At 32.8% G+C, this 15,820-nt stretch overlaps 1 protein-coding gene across 1 annotated transcript in view; it reads right to left on the bottom strand.

Annotated features, from left to right (window-relative positions):
- LOC124371208 (zinc finger protein 271) overlaps positions 1 to 10,444 on the bottom strand; it is a 79,432-nt gene extending 68,988 nt beyond the window's left edge. Inside the window, exons 1-2 of the mRNA XM_046829543.1 lie at positions 10,401 to 10,444; positions 3,229 to 3,324 (exon numbers count right to left, since the gene is read on the bottom strand). Of these exons, the coding sequence (XP_046685499.1) occupies positions 3,229 to 3,319 (91 nt within the window). The 5' untranslated portion in view covers positions 3,320 to 3,324; positions 10,401 to 10,444. The remainder of the gene's footprint in view (positions 1 to 3,228; positions 3,325 to 10,400) is intronic.
- Positions 10,445 to 15,820: the final 5,376 nt, after the last annotated feature.

Below are 15,820 nucleotides of genomic sequence, written 5' to 3'. Positions count from 1 at the left end.
ACTCTTGCATTGTATTACCCTCCCTATCTTACCGGAAATTTATATTATTCAAACCAGGGTTTAAGCTAAGATGAATTTTCGTAGCAAAAATGCTACAAGCTCTTCAGACCTTTTAGCAAAATTATTTGTCCTGAGGCATTTATTTAGCATTGGTGTTCAGTGGACATTTCAATACTACTTATCGAAAAGCAGTCTGAAGTTCTCTAATGCTTCAGCCTCTAGAACCCATAATTACATTAATAAACTGACTGTTCTTAAAAAATCTAAAACCCCAAAATGAAAAGATTTTTGTGAAGAGGCTTGAATAAAAACAGTTTTAGTTAGAAAATAAAATTTTAATTTATTGTAAAAATATAAAAAAACAAACAGACTTCTTAATATAAAACAACAAATAAAAACAGTATGGTTTTTATAATTTTTTTATAACAATTAACTTTTAACATAGTTTATTTAAAAAAACTTATTATGCTCCATATCAACATCAATAAATTTGTAGCCGTCTTTGTTTTGTAAACACCAATTTTTAAATGTCATTGAAATGGATTTCTTTCTATTGCCTTTAATAGAGATAATTAACAAATTGGTTATACTTAAAAGTTTAGGAATGTCTGTCTTTCAAAATAAAACCTGATTATAACATTACCTCAAAAAATCTCTAGTACTAGTTATAGACGCCAAGACGATGTTTAGAAGCGTGCAACTTTCATTTTTGCTTGTATGAAAAAAAAGCATCAGCACCGCTGTCATCGCAACAAGCATGGCCGTTCATTGGATACTACTCTTGCATCAAAAAGTACAGATAACCTAGTGTGAACGTTAATTACAAACTAACTAGTTGAGTGAACTAGAACGCACTAGAACTAACTAACTTGACCGAACTATAAATTTAGCTTGTTTAATTCTGTATATTATTCTAGACGTATAAAGAAAATTATTTAGAAAGATTAAATTTAAGTTTTTTTATATCAGTAAGAACGAAAAATGGTGCTGTTTTATAGTGCTTTCAACCAAACTGCAATTTTGAACATTCATAACCAGGCAAACTTGTAATCCTTAAGACCAAAGTTTTATACAATACTAGCAGTTGCCCGCGCCCTCCGCACACAATTTCCCATTAAAAAACAATAGCGTACACTATATTCACGTATTCGTAGGCACGGGTGTGCCTTCAAGAAAATGTCCCAAAACTGTTTACAAATAATTTTTGTTGTAGAATAATAAGTTTCGTTATTTCTGAGAGGGATCGGAGTTTTGGGTTAGTAAAGTTAAAATCAAAAAGCTCATCAGTTTATTTTTTACATTAACCTGTTGCAAACTCAAGCCATCTTTGAACGGCTGTCATTTTTGACTCAGTTATTCGTTTGAGGCCGAGTTTGCGGCTATCTACTCTACTAATAAAGACCTTTTATTTGATATGCATATCAACCTATGCTTACATTTAAGATTTTCTTCTGACTCCTAGCGGGCCGCCCCCCTGAGGAAGTAGCGGATCACTGAATATGTGATAAAATAGATTTTTATGTCCAGTAACCTTGTGTAAGGTTTTGTAGCTCTATTTTAAATATTTTGAAAAATATTTAACTGACCCGGAACTTTTTGGACAACCTGTATATGAAAGTTGTATGCATATGCACTTCACAAATTAACCGGTAATTCTAAGCAATATATGGGTCAACCTCGATTTTTCTCATATTACAATATAATGTTCCAATAGTCAATTAGAAAAGGAAATGACTAGAATTTCTTGCCGGAAAGCAGTTATAGGGAGCAGGCAACTCATATTACATTATAATGTTCCAATAGTCAATTAGAAAAGGAAATGACTAGAATTTCTTGCTGGAAAGCAGTTATAGGGAGCAGGCAACCGCGAGAATTACCTATTAGTGATCAGGGGCACTGACGTGATCTGGGCTTCAAATTTGGAACTACTCGAGTTAATTTTTTTTCTAAAAGAGCAAGCAGCGCGAAGCGCTGCGCAGCGGGCAAGCATCGTGCGTGATCTTCGTCTATACTGAATTGATTCAGGCCAAAGGAATGACACAGATTACTTTACCAGATTTTTACGGAGATTTTGTATTGGGCGGATTATATTGGTTTACTTTGCTTTCCAGCATGTAATTATGTGTTTAAAATTGTTTTACATACATTACCTACATTATATTGTAATATGTAATAACAATTTATCAAAAATTTTTAATAAAAAAAAAGGATCACGCACGATGCCTGCCCGCTGCGCAGCGCTTCGCGCTGCTTGCTCTTTTAGAAAAAAAATTAACTCGAGTAGTTCCAAATTTGAAGCCCAGATCACGTCAGTGCCCCTGATCACTAATAGGTAACTCTAAGCAATATATGACCGTCTGGCAGTTGCCTGCTCCCTATAACTGCTTTCCGGCAAGAAATTCTAGTCATTTCCTTCTCTAATTGACTATTGGAACAATATATTGTAATATGAGAAAAATCGAGGTTGACCCATATATTGCTTAGAATTACCAATTAACCAATGCAAGTAATATCAGAAGATGAAGAAGTCCTTAAACTTATAGAAGTCCTTAAACTTATCTACATATTCTGACAGGTTGTCCAGTGGCACTATGTGATGGGATGTTACACTTGGCGCCATGACAAACTTCTGGGCATTATTTGAGAAGTAGTCAGTTTAGCTATTGCAAGAACCAAATACTAAAGAAACTGATACCAAGATTTAGTTCATCATGAAAATAAGCTTGTAAATCTGAGAAGATGATACCACCCAAAGTCAAAGGACTGTACTGACTGGAAGATTCTTACTTGGAAGCCTTCACAACAAATGTCTACTATTAATAAGCAATCATTGTACCCTGATTTTACATATAGATCAAGACTGTAAAGAAGCAATGTGCAATCTGTCCATGCTTTGAGGAATTTCACAAGAAATAGTTTTAATTACTCATAAATCATAGTAAATATTCATCTTATTTATTTAAAATCAACAATCCAACAAAGTAGGCCTAGATTTTATTTTTGTTTAAGACATTTCACTTTCAAAGAACACATCACCTGATCCACATAACTGAATAAAAAAGTAAATACATCTAAATTTAAAATTTTCACCATTTGTGTAATAAAAAGTCATATCAGATAAAATTACACATTTTTAAATATTATATAAACAACATTTAATTATTTTTTTAAAGATAACAATAGATTTAGACGCATGTCAATGATTAATATATTTCAAAGGAGACTTACTATGTATTGTAGTAAGTTTGGTGTATGTCTTTACTTCAGGCTTCACAGTCGCTGAAGTACTTCCAATTGTTTCTTCTTCCTCCACTTCCATTTTATCTAAGAAAAACAAAAGATAGAATTATTCTTATCTTGTTAGATTAAGTTATACTGCAGAAAATTATTATATATGGTTCACAAAAATAAATTTAGAAATTTGTACTTAACAGTATTTGCTAGGTATACCATCCTTGTATTGTCATATTTTGATTAGTTTGACCAAATCTACAACTTGTGAAATTATTTATATTGTTCTTTTGTACTGTTCTAATAAATACCAGCAGTAAAACACATACACACAAACCATTGTAAAATACAGTAGAAACTTGAATACATACATATTTAAACAACTAACTTATGTATTTTGGAATTGGATAATATTTCCTTTAACCACATTAGTTAAAACAACCTAAAATAACTTTTTATGAGTTTCTTAAAATAGTAAGTACTTTTCATGTTGAGAAAGAATTTTTAAACAGTCACACCATATATTACACAATAATTATCAAAGTGTTTTAATTTTAGGTTGTATCTCAATTAATCCCTCAATCTTTGAGACTGGGAGGAATTAGGGTTTCTGAGTGGGGAAGAACAACAAACTAAGGAGGGGATAACAGGATTGTCAACATTTACGTGATAATTTTGAGCTGAAAAAGGTGTACCAACTGCATTTGAACATACTTTAAGTTGTTCGATAGTCTTTCCTGTTTTTCGTCATTTTGGCCATAGTTTCTACCTCCATGAAAAAGTTTATTCATTGTTTCTATCTCCATGGAGAAGATTATTGATTGTTTTACTCCATTATTTGCTGGCCCATTTAGTTATTGTTCAACTTCTTAGTGCATCTCGACATAGCTTTTCCTGATTGTTTAGATTTGAGCAATTTACAGATATGGTCATTGTTTATATCTTTGGTAATGGTAATGAATGGTGTTTTTTCTGCACATTCAATGTAAAAGTTATATGTGTAATTACAGTGCACTTTACCGTATATTCTTTGTTATTGTGTCAGAATAGACATAAAAGACGCATTGTTTTTTTTTTACTTCGTAATGCAAATTTAAACTGTTTTCACAGTTTTACTGTAGCGGCCATTTTCAGCCATTGCCCTGATATATAGAATAATATGGTTAGGTGAGTTGTAATATTTTTAGCTCTCAAGTATTAGAGATCAGCATTTTAGAATTTTATATTTTACTGATTGGTACTATCTAGAAGGATGTTTTTCGTTCATTACCAGCCAGGGTGTTACTGTAGTGCTCACTGATGGTCAGAAGCATTACTGTTAGTCCAATCAACTACTACTGCCTATTACGAGAGTAAAAAAGTTTCAATCTTTCCAAAAGTTGATTTTTGTGTATTTTAATTCAATTTTTAGGCATTTTCCTTTTTTTAAAAAAAAAAATAACAAACATTGTGAAGTGGCTAAAGTAAACATTTACTGTAAAATTTAGTAAACATGTATTAAAATTAATTCCTAACATCGTAATTGAATTTAAGATACATTTTAAAACTTGTAATCACTCAATTTCAAAACATTCTTATTATCAATACTGACCACCATGCAGATTAAAATATTATTTAATATCTGTTTCTACTATCAGCAATGTGTCCGAATATCATATCAAACACTTTAATGTTATTACAAAAACAATTATATTAAAAAAAAAACAAATTAAATCAATAATAAAGTTATACTAATAATTGGTATTTATTGTTAAAGTAAATAAATTCTTGTAATCATTACAGAAATAAATATTATTAATACAGTATATAGGCTATATAAGGGTTACTGTAGCTGTTAAGAGATTACAAGTTATTTAAACAATTTTTATCAAATAATTTATTGAGATATGAGGACAAATAACATTTGATTGTAAAATATGAAACTGAGTCCATTTACAAATGTTTTGTTAAGTCAGTTTAAGATATTGACTGGTTGACTTTTTACTTTTGTTCAAATGTCTTGTAATAATTTAGAAACATTATAATTAAATACAAACACATTAAAAATAACGTAAACAACTTGACAATGTTAGGTTTATATTGGATCTGGGTGTTATTTGTGAAAACAAATGTAGGCTACAGTGTAAGAAGTGGCCACTATGAAAATTGAATAGTCGATATTTCTAATTATCTAAACTACCACACAATATGAAATCAGAGTGTCAAACCGAATTATGTTACTGGTATTTCAAATTATGATATAGATCAGCTAAGCTATGTATTTATTAAATATATTAAACAAAGCAGTATAATTACTTACTTTTTGCTATTATGAAGAATTTTAAAACTTAACTTGTCCGACAGCTTATGAGTCAAATAACACATGTTCATCGCCATTGTACTACTTGTGGTGGGAAGAGTACAATAATAAGCAGACGCGGTTTTTATATCGCAAAGAATAATTATACATATTTTGTATATTGAATAACTAAATAAAATATAACTACAATTCTAAAACATATTTAAAATAAAGTCATAAGTTTGAAATTTTAAGAGAACTAATCTCTATATCTATATATATATAGCCGCATTTGTAACTCACTGATAGGGTATACAAAATTCTAACCCACTTCTAGAGGTGCTAGAAACACGAAATTTTGCACGCTCGTAGCTTTTACCTTCAAACCTCCGGGAAAAGTCTGAAAACTGAATTTTTTTTACTTTTAAACCCCTCAGAAAAATTTGCCCTTTTTTGTCCTTGCAGGGCTTCTCTTTGAAACCCGATAGCGGGCAAACTGTTAAAGCTAGCTTCAATCTGACGAAAAAACGCTCGTGTGGAATGAAGTAGCTTACAAAAAAGGTCTAGTAACTTTTGCTCTATCTACATTGATATGACCGCAAAACGCGATTAAGTGGAAAATTTTCACTTACATTTCCCTCCGGGCTCGATAGCGGACGAACTGTTGGTCGTAGCTCAAACAAATTTTCAGTGGGATTTAGGAAATTGCGTGATCTACAAAAAAGGTTCAATAATATTTTGCCCTATCCTCAACGGTTTGGCCGCAAAATGCGTATAAATGCATTACTTTTTTTAATTTTACATGAAAATTGTGAGTCTGTGCTCTACTGCAGACAAAACCTTAGTTGTAGAGCAGAATAAAAATTTGGTTTTAATGCAAAATAATGCGATCTACAAAAAATGTTTAATGACTTTGTGCTCTAACTTCTTTGGTTCGGCTAATAAATGTAAATATTCCGTAAATTTTATTTCAGAACTTTGTTTCTAGAGTCGATAGCGGCCAAACCGTAGCTTCTAACATAAATATAAATATTTTTATGATTAGCAATTGATGAGATTTACAAAAAAAGGTCATGTATATATATGTTGTATATCCTTTGGTAAGCCCGAAAAACACTCTAAATAGCAAAATATTTGTCGTGAATTGGCAGTTTTTGGAGTTAAATTTATATAAGACTAATATTTGCATAATTCATTCCAGATTCAGATTGCACTTGCTTTGTTAGGTTAACGAGTGAATACAACCCCACATTGGAAACTGGCTGAGCATTAGCTAAGCATCAATAGTAGATGAGGACAGAATACTTATTAATTGATTTAAAGAAAAAGTGATTCCTTGACAACTCTCTAGTCTTGTTTCTGGAGTCGATATCAGCCGAACCGTTAATCAAAGCTTAAATCTATATCTTTTAGTAACTAGAAAAATATGAGATCTATAAAAAGGTTTAGTAGCTTTTTGTCTTAAATCGTTTAGTAAGCCTGTAAATCGCTTTCAATGGTAAAATATCGTGTTTATTAAACACCTAAAAACAACTGCACACTTTGGGTGTTTTAAATTTGTTGCTAGTATTATTTGTTTAATTCATTCTGGTTCTGGATTGAACATATATTACTATGTTACCGAGTGACTACAACCCCCCTAGAGAATTGGCTAAGCGTTAGCGAAACGTCAATAGTAGATAGTGACAGAGAGAATGTATTTATGTTCACACACAACAACCTCTACAAGAGAACCACATGTGTGTTAACACCCAGTAACATTAAACCCCCCTGGAATTTCCCGCTCTGACCAGATAATCCCCTGAGTAAATTAGTAAATTAAACCCCCGGAAAATTCATAAGAACTGCCCAGTGCAGTCTTTTCTCCCAAGCTCTGTACTGCCTAAACCAGAGGTTGTAGCTCAAATCTGAGGGCAAACAATTTTAAATGTCCTAAAAGAAAGGTCCAGTCACTTTTTGCCGTATCTCTAACGGTTTAGCTACAAAACGCCCTCAAAGTCAAAAGTTTGGGTAAATCCGGAAAATTAAACTGTGGTCTACTTTTTTATTTCTGGCAAATCTAATCTCGGACTTTAGTTATTACCAAATTCTTCTTGCCTCCTAATTTTGCTAACACATCACTTACTTTTCTACGAAATCCATTGATTATATTATACATCACACATCATTTTGACTGAGCGTTAGCAAAGCACCCGCACATTCTCCAGAACGGATGCAACTGTGAACATGAAATTTGGAAACCCCACGTCGGAATCTAACCAAACACTTAGGGGTCTAGGGGGCGTAGCCCCCAGTGAGCTGAAGATGAGTTAATTATATACAATGACATAATCCCATGAATAATAAAGGAACCATACAAAACAAACAATTGACAGATAATAAGAAAAAATATTTTTGAAATAATAGAAAATCCATAACAATAAAATGGACCCCCTGAAACCATTAAAATATAGTTAACTATGGTTCAAGGTTCAATGCTAATTGTCTTAGTTTTCTTAAGTTAAATAGGTCATGATTTTAATTTAGATAAAGTCACTTATTGATAAAATATTGTTTACAATATTGGAAAATGTTTTTACAGTTGGTATGGATAATTTGAGTTAATTAGTTGTCCAAATTTATTAATCAGTGTTGGTTGATTGCATGGATGAGTGTAATCAATCAATATCGTTTGTTAATAACGATTTAAGAAACCGGATTGGCTTATCCTACTCTACCCTATGGGGCCAAGATTTTACTGTCGTACTTAAATGATATAACTTTGTTTGGATAATTTAAAATTATTTTATTATTTAATACATTAAAAACTGGTAATACTGTATTGTGATAACCAGTCTATAATTTAAATGTTTTTTTTTTTATTCAATATTTAAGTATTCAATTAATTAATTATTTAAATTAATAATTTGGTTTGCTGATTTGATTGTTGTGTTACAGCTTATTATAATTGCAGCCCAAGTGTTGACTGCTGACTGCCAATCATGGCAAAAAAGTGCCGCAAACTGCATAATTTCTTTTATTTCACCTCTTCTTAAACCATATTTCACTGCAAAACACTAAACTACAATGTAAACTCAAAATAACGTTAAGCAACTGGTTATCAGATGTCAATTATTCTTAATAAAGAGACGCGTTTAATTGAGGTTCAATACTGCTGTTATTTGTCTTAAAGAGGTTTCTCCTCGCTCTGAGATAACCTCTATTAAACAAAGATTTTTGTGACCAACCTCCATAATATGAATCATTATTAATGTAACTGAAGATATTTTTCAATTTTGGCCTAGCTCAAAAACAAACTGCAACAAATTTAATAATACAGTATGCATGTATGTATTAACCCTTTGAGTGCCGGAGCATCGCTGTCAGCGATCCCACATTATATGCAAGAAATGCCAGAATCGCTGTTAGCGACTTCTGCATTAACGCTTATATTTTATATAATATTTATCTAAATTGGCTCAATTACTATACATACGCATTCCAAAGGCTTCAACATAACTTTTGATGTAGGTTTTGTTGCATTCTGATTAAATTTTTATTTTTACGGCGGTTGTAAAGTTAGCGCGTCAGTCGAGTTTAGAATCGACCGCTCTACGTGGACGAGCCGTCACGTGTTTTGTTTGCGCTACTGTTTATTTCACAAATGATATTGAAAGTGTTTAAGTGTAAATGGGTTTGTAGTGTTAGTATCTTCAAATTATTTCGTTTGTGTATGTTTTTCTACTCTGTGTGTAAGTAGAACAATGCTGTGAGTTACGGTGACCGTAAGCAGCTAGTACTTTACTAAATACGTTTGTATAGTTTTTATGTTTGTTCAGTGATATTTATAAACAATGAGTCGCAAAAACACTGCTGACAATAAAGACCTAGTATTGCAGGCATTAGATTTAAGCATTATCAGTGTAGACAATACACAGAGAGTTAGGTTAGGTTAGAAGATTTCTAGTTTTGTAGTGGTTCATATTTTCATATTTATTTTCCAAACTTTATTTATAAGTATAAAAAAAAATGTTTATATGTCTTTTTGTATTTAAGAATTAAATGGAGTATAAGATAAAATAACTAAAGGTGAAAAAATAAAATATTTCGGTAACACTAAGTTGTGTCAAAATAAAAAACTAAATGTTTTTGCTCATAGTTTTTTTTAATGATTTTTTCTATTTGTATAAAAACGTTAAATAAGTTATCAATGTATTATATGTATAAAGAAAATATATTTATCTAAAAAAAAAAACCCAAAACATTATTTTAATAAAAAACTTGTTATGAATTTTTAACCAGACCCTTGCAGAATCAGGCATTTTTGCTCGGCATTTTATGCATACCATATAGCAAAACGCTGCGGCACTCAAAGGGTTGTCACTTGTACATATGGTTTAAAAAATTGTATATTTAACACAAATATTTCACAAAATATAAAAAATTGCAATTACGCTATTTAAAAAGTCATCAATTTTTTATTGTTTGTCTACATGAATGGTTACCATATTCAAAGTGGAATCTAATTCGGAAGGTACTTCGTGGAATATAATAAAACGAAATTGTTCACTTCACTTTCATCTAAACAACTTTTTTCCATGGAAAAACATTTCAGTACATCAATAGCTATTCTTGCATCTTTCGGTGACAGGTCGATCACTCCCCGGGTAGGGTCCAATAAGCGGACCCGGATTTTTATATCGAAGAATATAATCATCGATACCTAATATTGGCATATCGAATCATAGACTATCAATCGATATAAAAGTAATAACAATCATATGTTTAAATTAAAATGTGAATTTAATGATAACAAATAATAAATGAACATAACCAAAATCAGGGAAACTCATAACTTTAACTAAATGAAACAGAACGAAAACGTTTTTACTAAAGTTGTGTCCACAATTACCTTCTTTTTTTGCATCTGAAGACGACCATGTTAGCTCCTCTGACAGTTACATTTGTTACCTTTCCACAAATATCACATAATGGATTCTTAGGTACTAACCCAACATCCTAAAACCATAAAAAACATATTTTATCGTCTTTTAAAGCAATTTCGTGAAGCTTCCTAAGATTGACGGCCATTTTAATACACAATGTTACGTGAAATTTAAAATATTACCTTGTATTATTTGAAAGTGTTTTACAGCTGTTCATATAGATTATTTAAGTTGTTAAAAATAATTCATCAGTATCGATTGATTATATCGATGGTTATGATTAAGTAATATCGTTTGCCAATTTCGATATAAAAAACCGGGTCCGCTTATTGGACCGTACCCCACTCCCCACCCGTGCATTCTCTTTATCATCTTCAGCTGCTTCATCTTCTAGAGGATTTGAGGGTTGACCAGAAGCCAGGATATCTTCATTCGTTACATCTCCACATACTGCTACATTAAAGTCAACAAATTCTTCAAACTCCATTTCTTGGCCCCCAGTACTTGGCTATCTTTGCTCCAGTCCTGAAGAGGGATGGGTAAGGTGCACCAGATGCGATTTCATGTAGAAACACCCGTTTGAGTCACTGTTTTTTTAACTACATACTTTTGAGGTCGAAAGCATAAAGTATTCATCCTATAGAGGTTGCGTTTGTCTTGTAGAGGATCTGTACTAAAATTACGTATAGAGGTTGTCTTAGCCCAAATGACAAAAAATTCATCTTATGGAGGTTTTGCACATAATCAACCTACCCTCCCGAATATCAACCATCTAACCGAGAGCAAACGCCTAATCAAAGTGTCATTCATGTTACCTTATAGGATATCGCCTTACAGACAGCGGACTGGCCTAAATTGTAACCCAAGTGCAGACCAGTCTACCCAAAGACTAACTGTACAATAAAACAACACAGTGAAAATGCTGCAAAGCCACCAAGAGGAGACCCACTACCTTAACAGATAAAATAAGATAAAAACTGATATATACTACACCAAGGACTTGATGTGTCCTCTATTGAACATACCAAATTTCTACTATAAAAATTAGAAATGTAAGTGTATTCGGAATAACGCACGAGTACCATCTTCCTATATATATATATATACCTTCACACCATCTTATATTCTTAAAAACAGGTTTTTATAGATACTTAATTGTTCTCACTTACCAAAAATATTGACATATAGATAGTATTATACATCAGAGTAATTGTTTATTTTGTCACTGTGAACAAAACTATACTTAACACAGGAAAATGTAAAGTAAGCAAATAGTTTGTTACAAATGTAAAAAAATCTGATAATTGCTCAAAAATACCCAAGTAACCTGCCAGTTAGAAAGAGATCAACAACTAGGTAGTGTGTTTGTTATATTGGGACATCTTTAAAACTAAAATGTTAATATTACCTAATCCAAGCAATACTTGAATTGAGAAATCAAGGCCTATTCACTTATTTGGTTCCATTATTTTCCTTGAAAATGGTCAGTAATTCATCTACGGGAAACTAGCCTAAATTGCTAGGTACTTTCATTGATGTGTGTTATTTTGACATCCAAAGCAATAATAGTATGCATTTTATCTGGTGGAAATCAACATCAAATATTACGTAGGGTACAGCATAGTATTCAACCATAGTAGTAAAACATTTATACTTACTTTGAAATTTTTATAAATAAATAGCTCCTGAAAAGTCCAATAGACAACCTACGCGTCACCGAATACAGTATGGCGGACTACTTTCGTTTTTAAAGGGGCAAGAACATAAGAAAAGAGTGGGGATAAAACGATTACGAAATATTTCACTTCAAACTATTTAAGGACGATTCAACTATAGAACTATTGCTCTTAAAAAGTGCAAAAAGTACTCTTAACCTTAACAAAATTATAATCTAGGGTAAAAGAAATATTAAATTATTGCGCCTTCAAACAAATTAGCACGCTATTTTTAACTTCATTTGGATTTGGATTTACCATTGGCCCATCTAGCATCTAGTGGTTAGTTGTTGGTACTGTGAGTCAGTGATACTCCATGGTCAGCGATTCAGTAGATTAACCACTACCAACACCGTCTAATACGTTTTCTTTTGATCTTCTTTGTGCGAGTACTTTGATATTGAGTATAAAATAAAATTCATCTAGACTAAGTTAGTATAAAGCACATTTACCGTGAGAAAGAACATTTTCCTTGAAATGAAAAGATTATTTTATTTATACAGGGCCGAATGGCCCTTTCTTATACTTAACCTGCGACAACGTAAAATTGAAAAATAAATTAAACATTACCTTAAGAATAAAAATTAAAGAAATAATTACATTTTAACAACGTGGAAAAAATATAATTATATTTTAACACGTAAAAATTAAAATTTTACAAATTAAAAATTAATTACTTCTGTAATTCTTAAAAACATATTAAATAAAATTATACTTTTAAAATGCACATCAAACTAAAGTAGTTATTGCGAATAAGTCCTAACTTTTATTACATACAATCTCACATTCATCCATCTGCCAGTGTCATGCTCACAGAATCTCAAGCCGAACCTGCCTCGGCTAACCGCTTAAGATACATATCTTTCAGTTTCAACACAAACCGGGAACGGCTATCGATGAAAGAAATAATTGTTTGGCGAAGGGCATTCCACAACCTGCAAGCCAATACATGGAATGACTTATGAAACACTGCAGTCCTGTGCTGAGGCATTCTAAAAGTGTACGAGCCAAAGCGAGTGCTTCTTACACCTAAATAAGATACAAATTATAAATATTCAGAAAAATATAGTGGAAAACCACATGTTAATATTGAATGAACTAGTTTTAGAATCTTTATGGATCTTTGATCTTTTAATTTTAGAATATTTGACTGAATATAGTACGACATGATGTGCTACTACCGTCTCACATCATAAGCGTAATATATACAATACTCGCCTTCGGCTCGCTGGGGGCTACGCCCCCCAGGCCCCCATTTGGGTGTTGGCTAATTTCGGGGATTAAGCGTAATTCGGTGATTGGTTAAATTCAGACGTGTGATGTTTCCAAACTTTATGTATCCGTTCTCGAGAATCTTACGGGTCGTAAAGCTTACGCTAACGCTCAGCCCAAAAAGATGTGTGGTGTACAATATTAGTCAATTGATGTGGTAGAAGAGTTAAGTTATGTGTTCGCGAAAATTTGGAGACAAGAAGAATTTGGTTTTAACCAAAGTCAGAGGACGTATGTATACCATAGGTTTCATTTTCCGGATTTACCCAAACTTTTGACTTTGAGGGGGTTTTGCGGCTTAACCGTTAGAGATACGACAAAAAGTGACTGGACCTTTCTTGTCGGAAATTTAATTTTGTCTTTCGATTATGCCATTCAGATTTAAGCTACGATCTCTGGTTTAGTCGGTACAACGCTTGGGATAAAAAGTCTGCACTGGTTCAACTGTTGTGTAAACAGATATAGTGTAAATAAATTTAAAACTACCTTTATCAGAAAATTCTTAAGTTGATCAGGGGGTTTAATTTAATCAGGAGTTCATCAACCAAGAAATTTCCGGGAGAGGGTGGTTTATGTTCTCGGCGGTTAAAGAACGCGTGGTAGGTACTTTTCTAGTAAATTTGTGTCTGGGCACGAGGAGTTTTTATCAAAATAAAACGTTGATCAGGGGGGTTTAAATTACTTCGGAAATTATCATTCCACGCCAGAGTTTTGACAATGAACTAATAGTTCATAAAATTAAACAAAACACAAGCTCTGTCCCTATCTACTATTGAAGCTTCACTCAACGCTCAGCCAACTCCCGATGTGGGAGGGGGGTTTTAAGTCACTCGTTAACGTAGTAATACAAGGTTCAATCTGGAACCAGCATGAATCGCACTAATTATAGGTTGCAAAAATTTAAAAACACCTAAAAGTGACGGGACAAAGAATTTAGCCATTTAGAGCATTTATCAGGCTTACGGAAAGATAAACGATAGAAAGCTGCTGGGCCGTTTTAGTAGATCCCTATCAATTAGCTACTTACAAAAAGTTTTACATTTAAGCTAGGGCCAAACGGTTGGGCCACTATCGAGCACGAAAAGTAAGTTTTTAAGTAAAATTTTCAATATAATCACGTTTTACGCTTAATCATGGAAGATAGAGTAAAAAGGTCACTAGACCTTGTTTGTGTAGATCGCATTACTTTTGTATTAAAAAAAAAAAAAAATCAAATTTTTAATCTGGGCTAGAACTAAGATTTTGTCTGAAATAGAGCCAGAAAACAAAATCTCACGTAAAACTCAAAAAATCAAAACTTTTAAAACGCGTTATGCGGCCAAAACCATTGAGGATAGGGCAAAATGTTACTGAACCTTTTTTTGTAGATCACGTCATTTCCTAATTCCTGTTGAAGATTTGTTTTTGAGCTACGACCAACCGTTTAGCCATTATCAAGCCCGGAATGTAATTTTGAAGGCGAAAATATCCAAATAATTTCACTTAATAGCGTTTTGCGGACAAAACAAATGGAGATAGAGTAAAATGTCACTAGACCTTTTTGGTAGATCACATTATTTCCTAAATCTAAACTTTTGATTGATTTTGACCTCCGACCAATGGTTTCGCCGCTATCGATTTTTTTTTTTAGACCTCAAAAACAAACTTTTCACGTAAATATTATAAAAAATTGCACATAATCACGTTTTTCGGCCAAACAAACATGGAAATAGGGCAAAAGGTCACTGGACCTTTTCTGTAAGATCGCGCAATTTGCTAATTTGATGGGTCAATCAGATTTGAGCTACGACCTACCGTTCGGACACTATATCAGGCTCGAAACTTTATTTTAAGCAAAAAAATCTCTGGAATGTCAAACATTCCCCGCGTTTTGTCGCTTAACCACACGAGATAGGACAAAAAGTCACTAGACCTTTTTTGTAGTTCACTTCATTCCTGACTAACGATTTTCGTCCAGATCGAAGGTAGCTCCAACGGTTCACCCGCTATCAGGCTTACAAGAAAATGCCTGCAGGGGTAAAGAATGCGCGATTTTTGAGCAATTTTTTTGAGGGGTTTAAAAGTAAAAAAGTCCGGTTTTTTCAGACTTTTTACTCGGGGTCATATTGTGAAAGGAACCTCTGCGTGCCAAATTTCAAGTTTCCAGCACCTTTCTAGAACTATGTTAGAATTTGTATCTATATATCAGTCAGTGAGTCAGTTACACATGCGGCTGTATATAATATAAGACTCGCCTTCGGCTCCCGCTGGGGGCTACGCCCCCAGGCCCCCAAAGTAAACGCTTGCAAATTCGGGGATAAGCGGAATTCTGGTGACTGGTTAAGTCCGGACATTAAGTAAATGACAAGGGATTTAAAATTGACCTTTTTCATAGATTTTTTTTCCCAGGATTCGTAAAA

This window comes from Homalodisca vitripennis, chromosome 1 (genome assembly GCF_021130785.1).
Source record: "Homalodisca vitripennis isolate AUS2020 chromosome 1, UT_GWSS_2.1, whole genome shotgun sequence".
Taxonomy (NCBI): domain Eukaryota; kingdom Metazoa; phylum Arthropoda; class Insecta; order Hemiptera; family Cicadellidae; genus Homalodisca; species Homalodisca vitripennis.
Note: the sequence above shows the minus strand (reverse complement) of the source record. Positions and strands in the feature narration are given on the sequence as shown.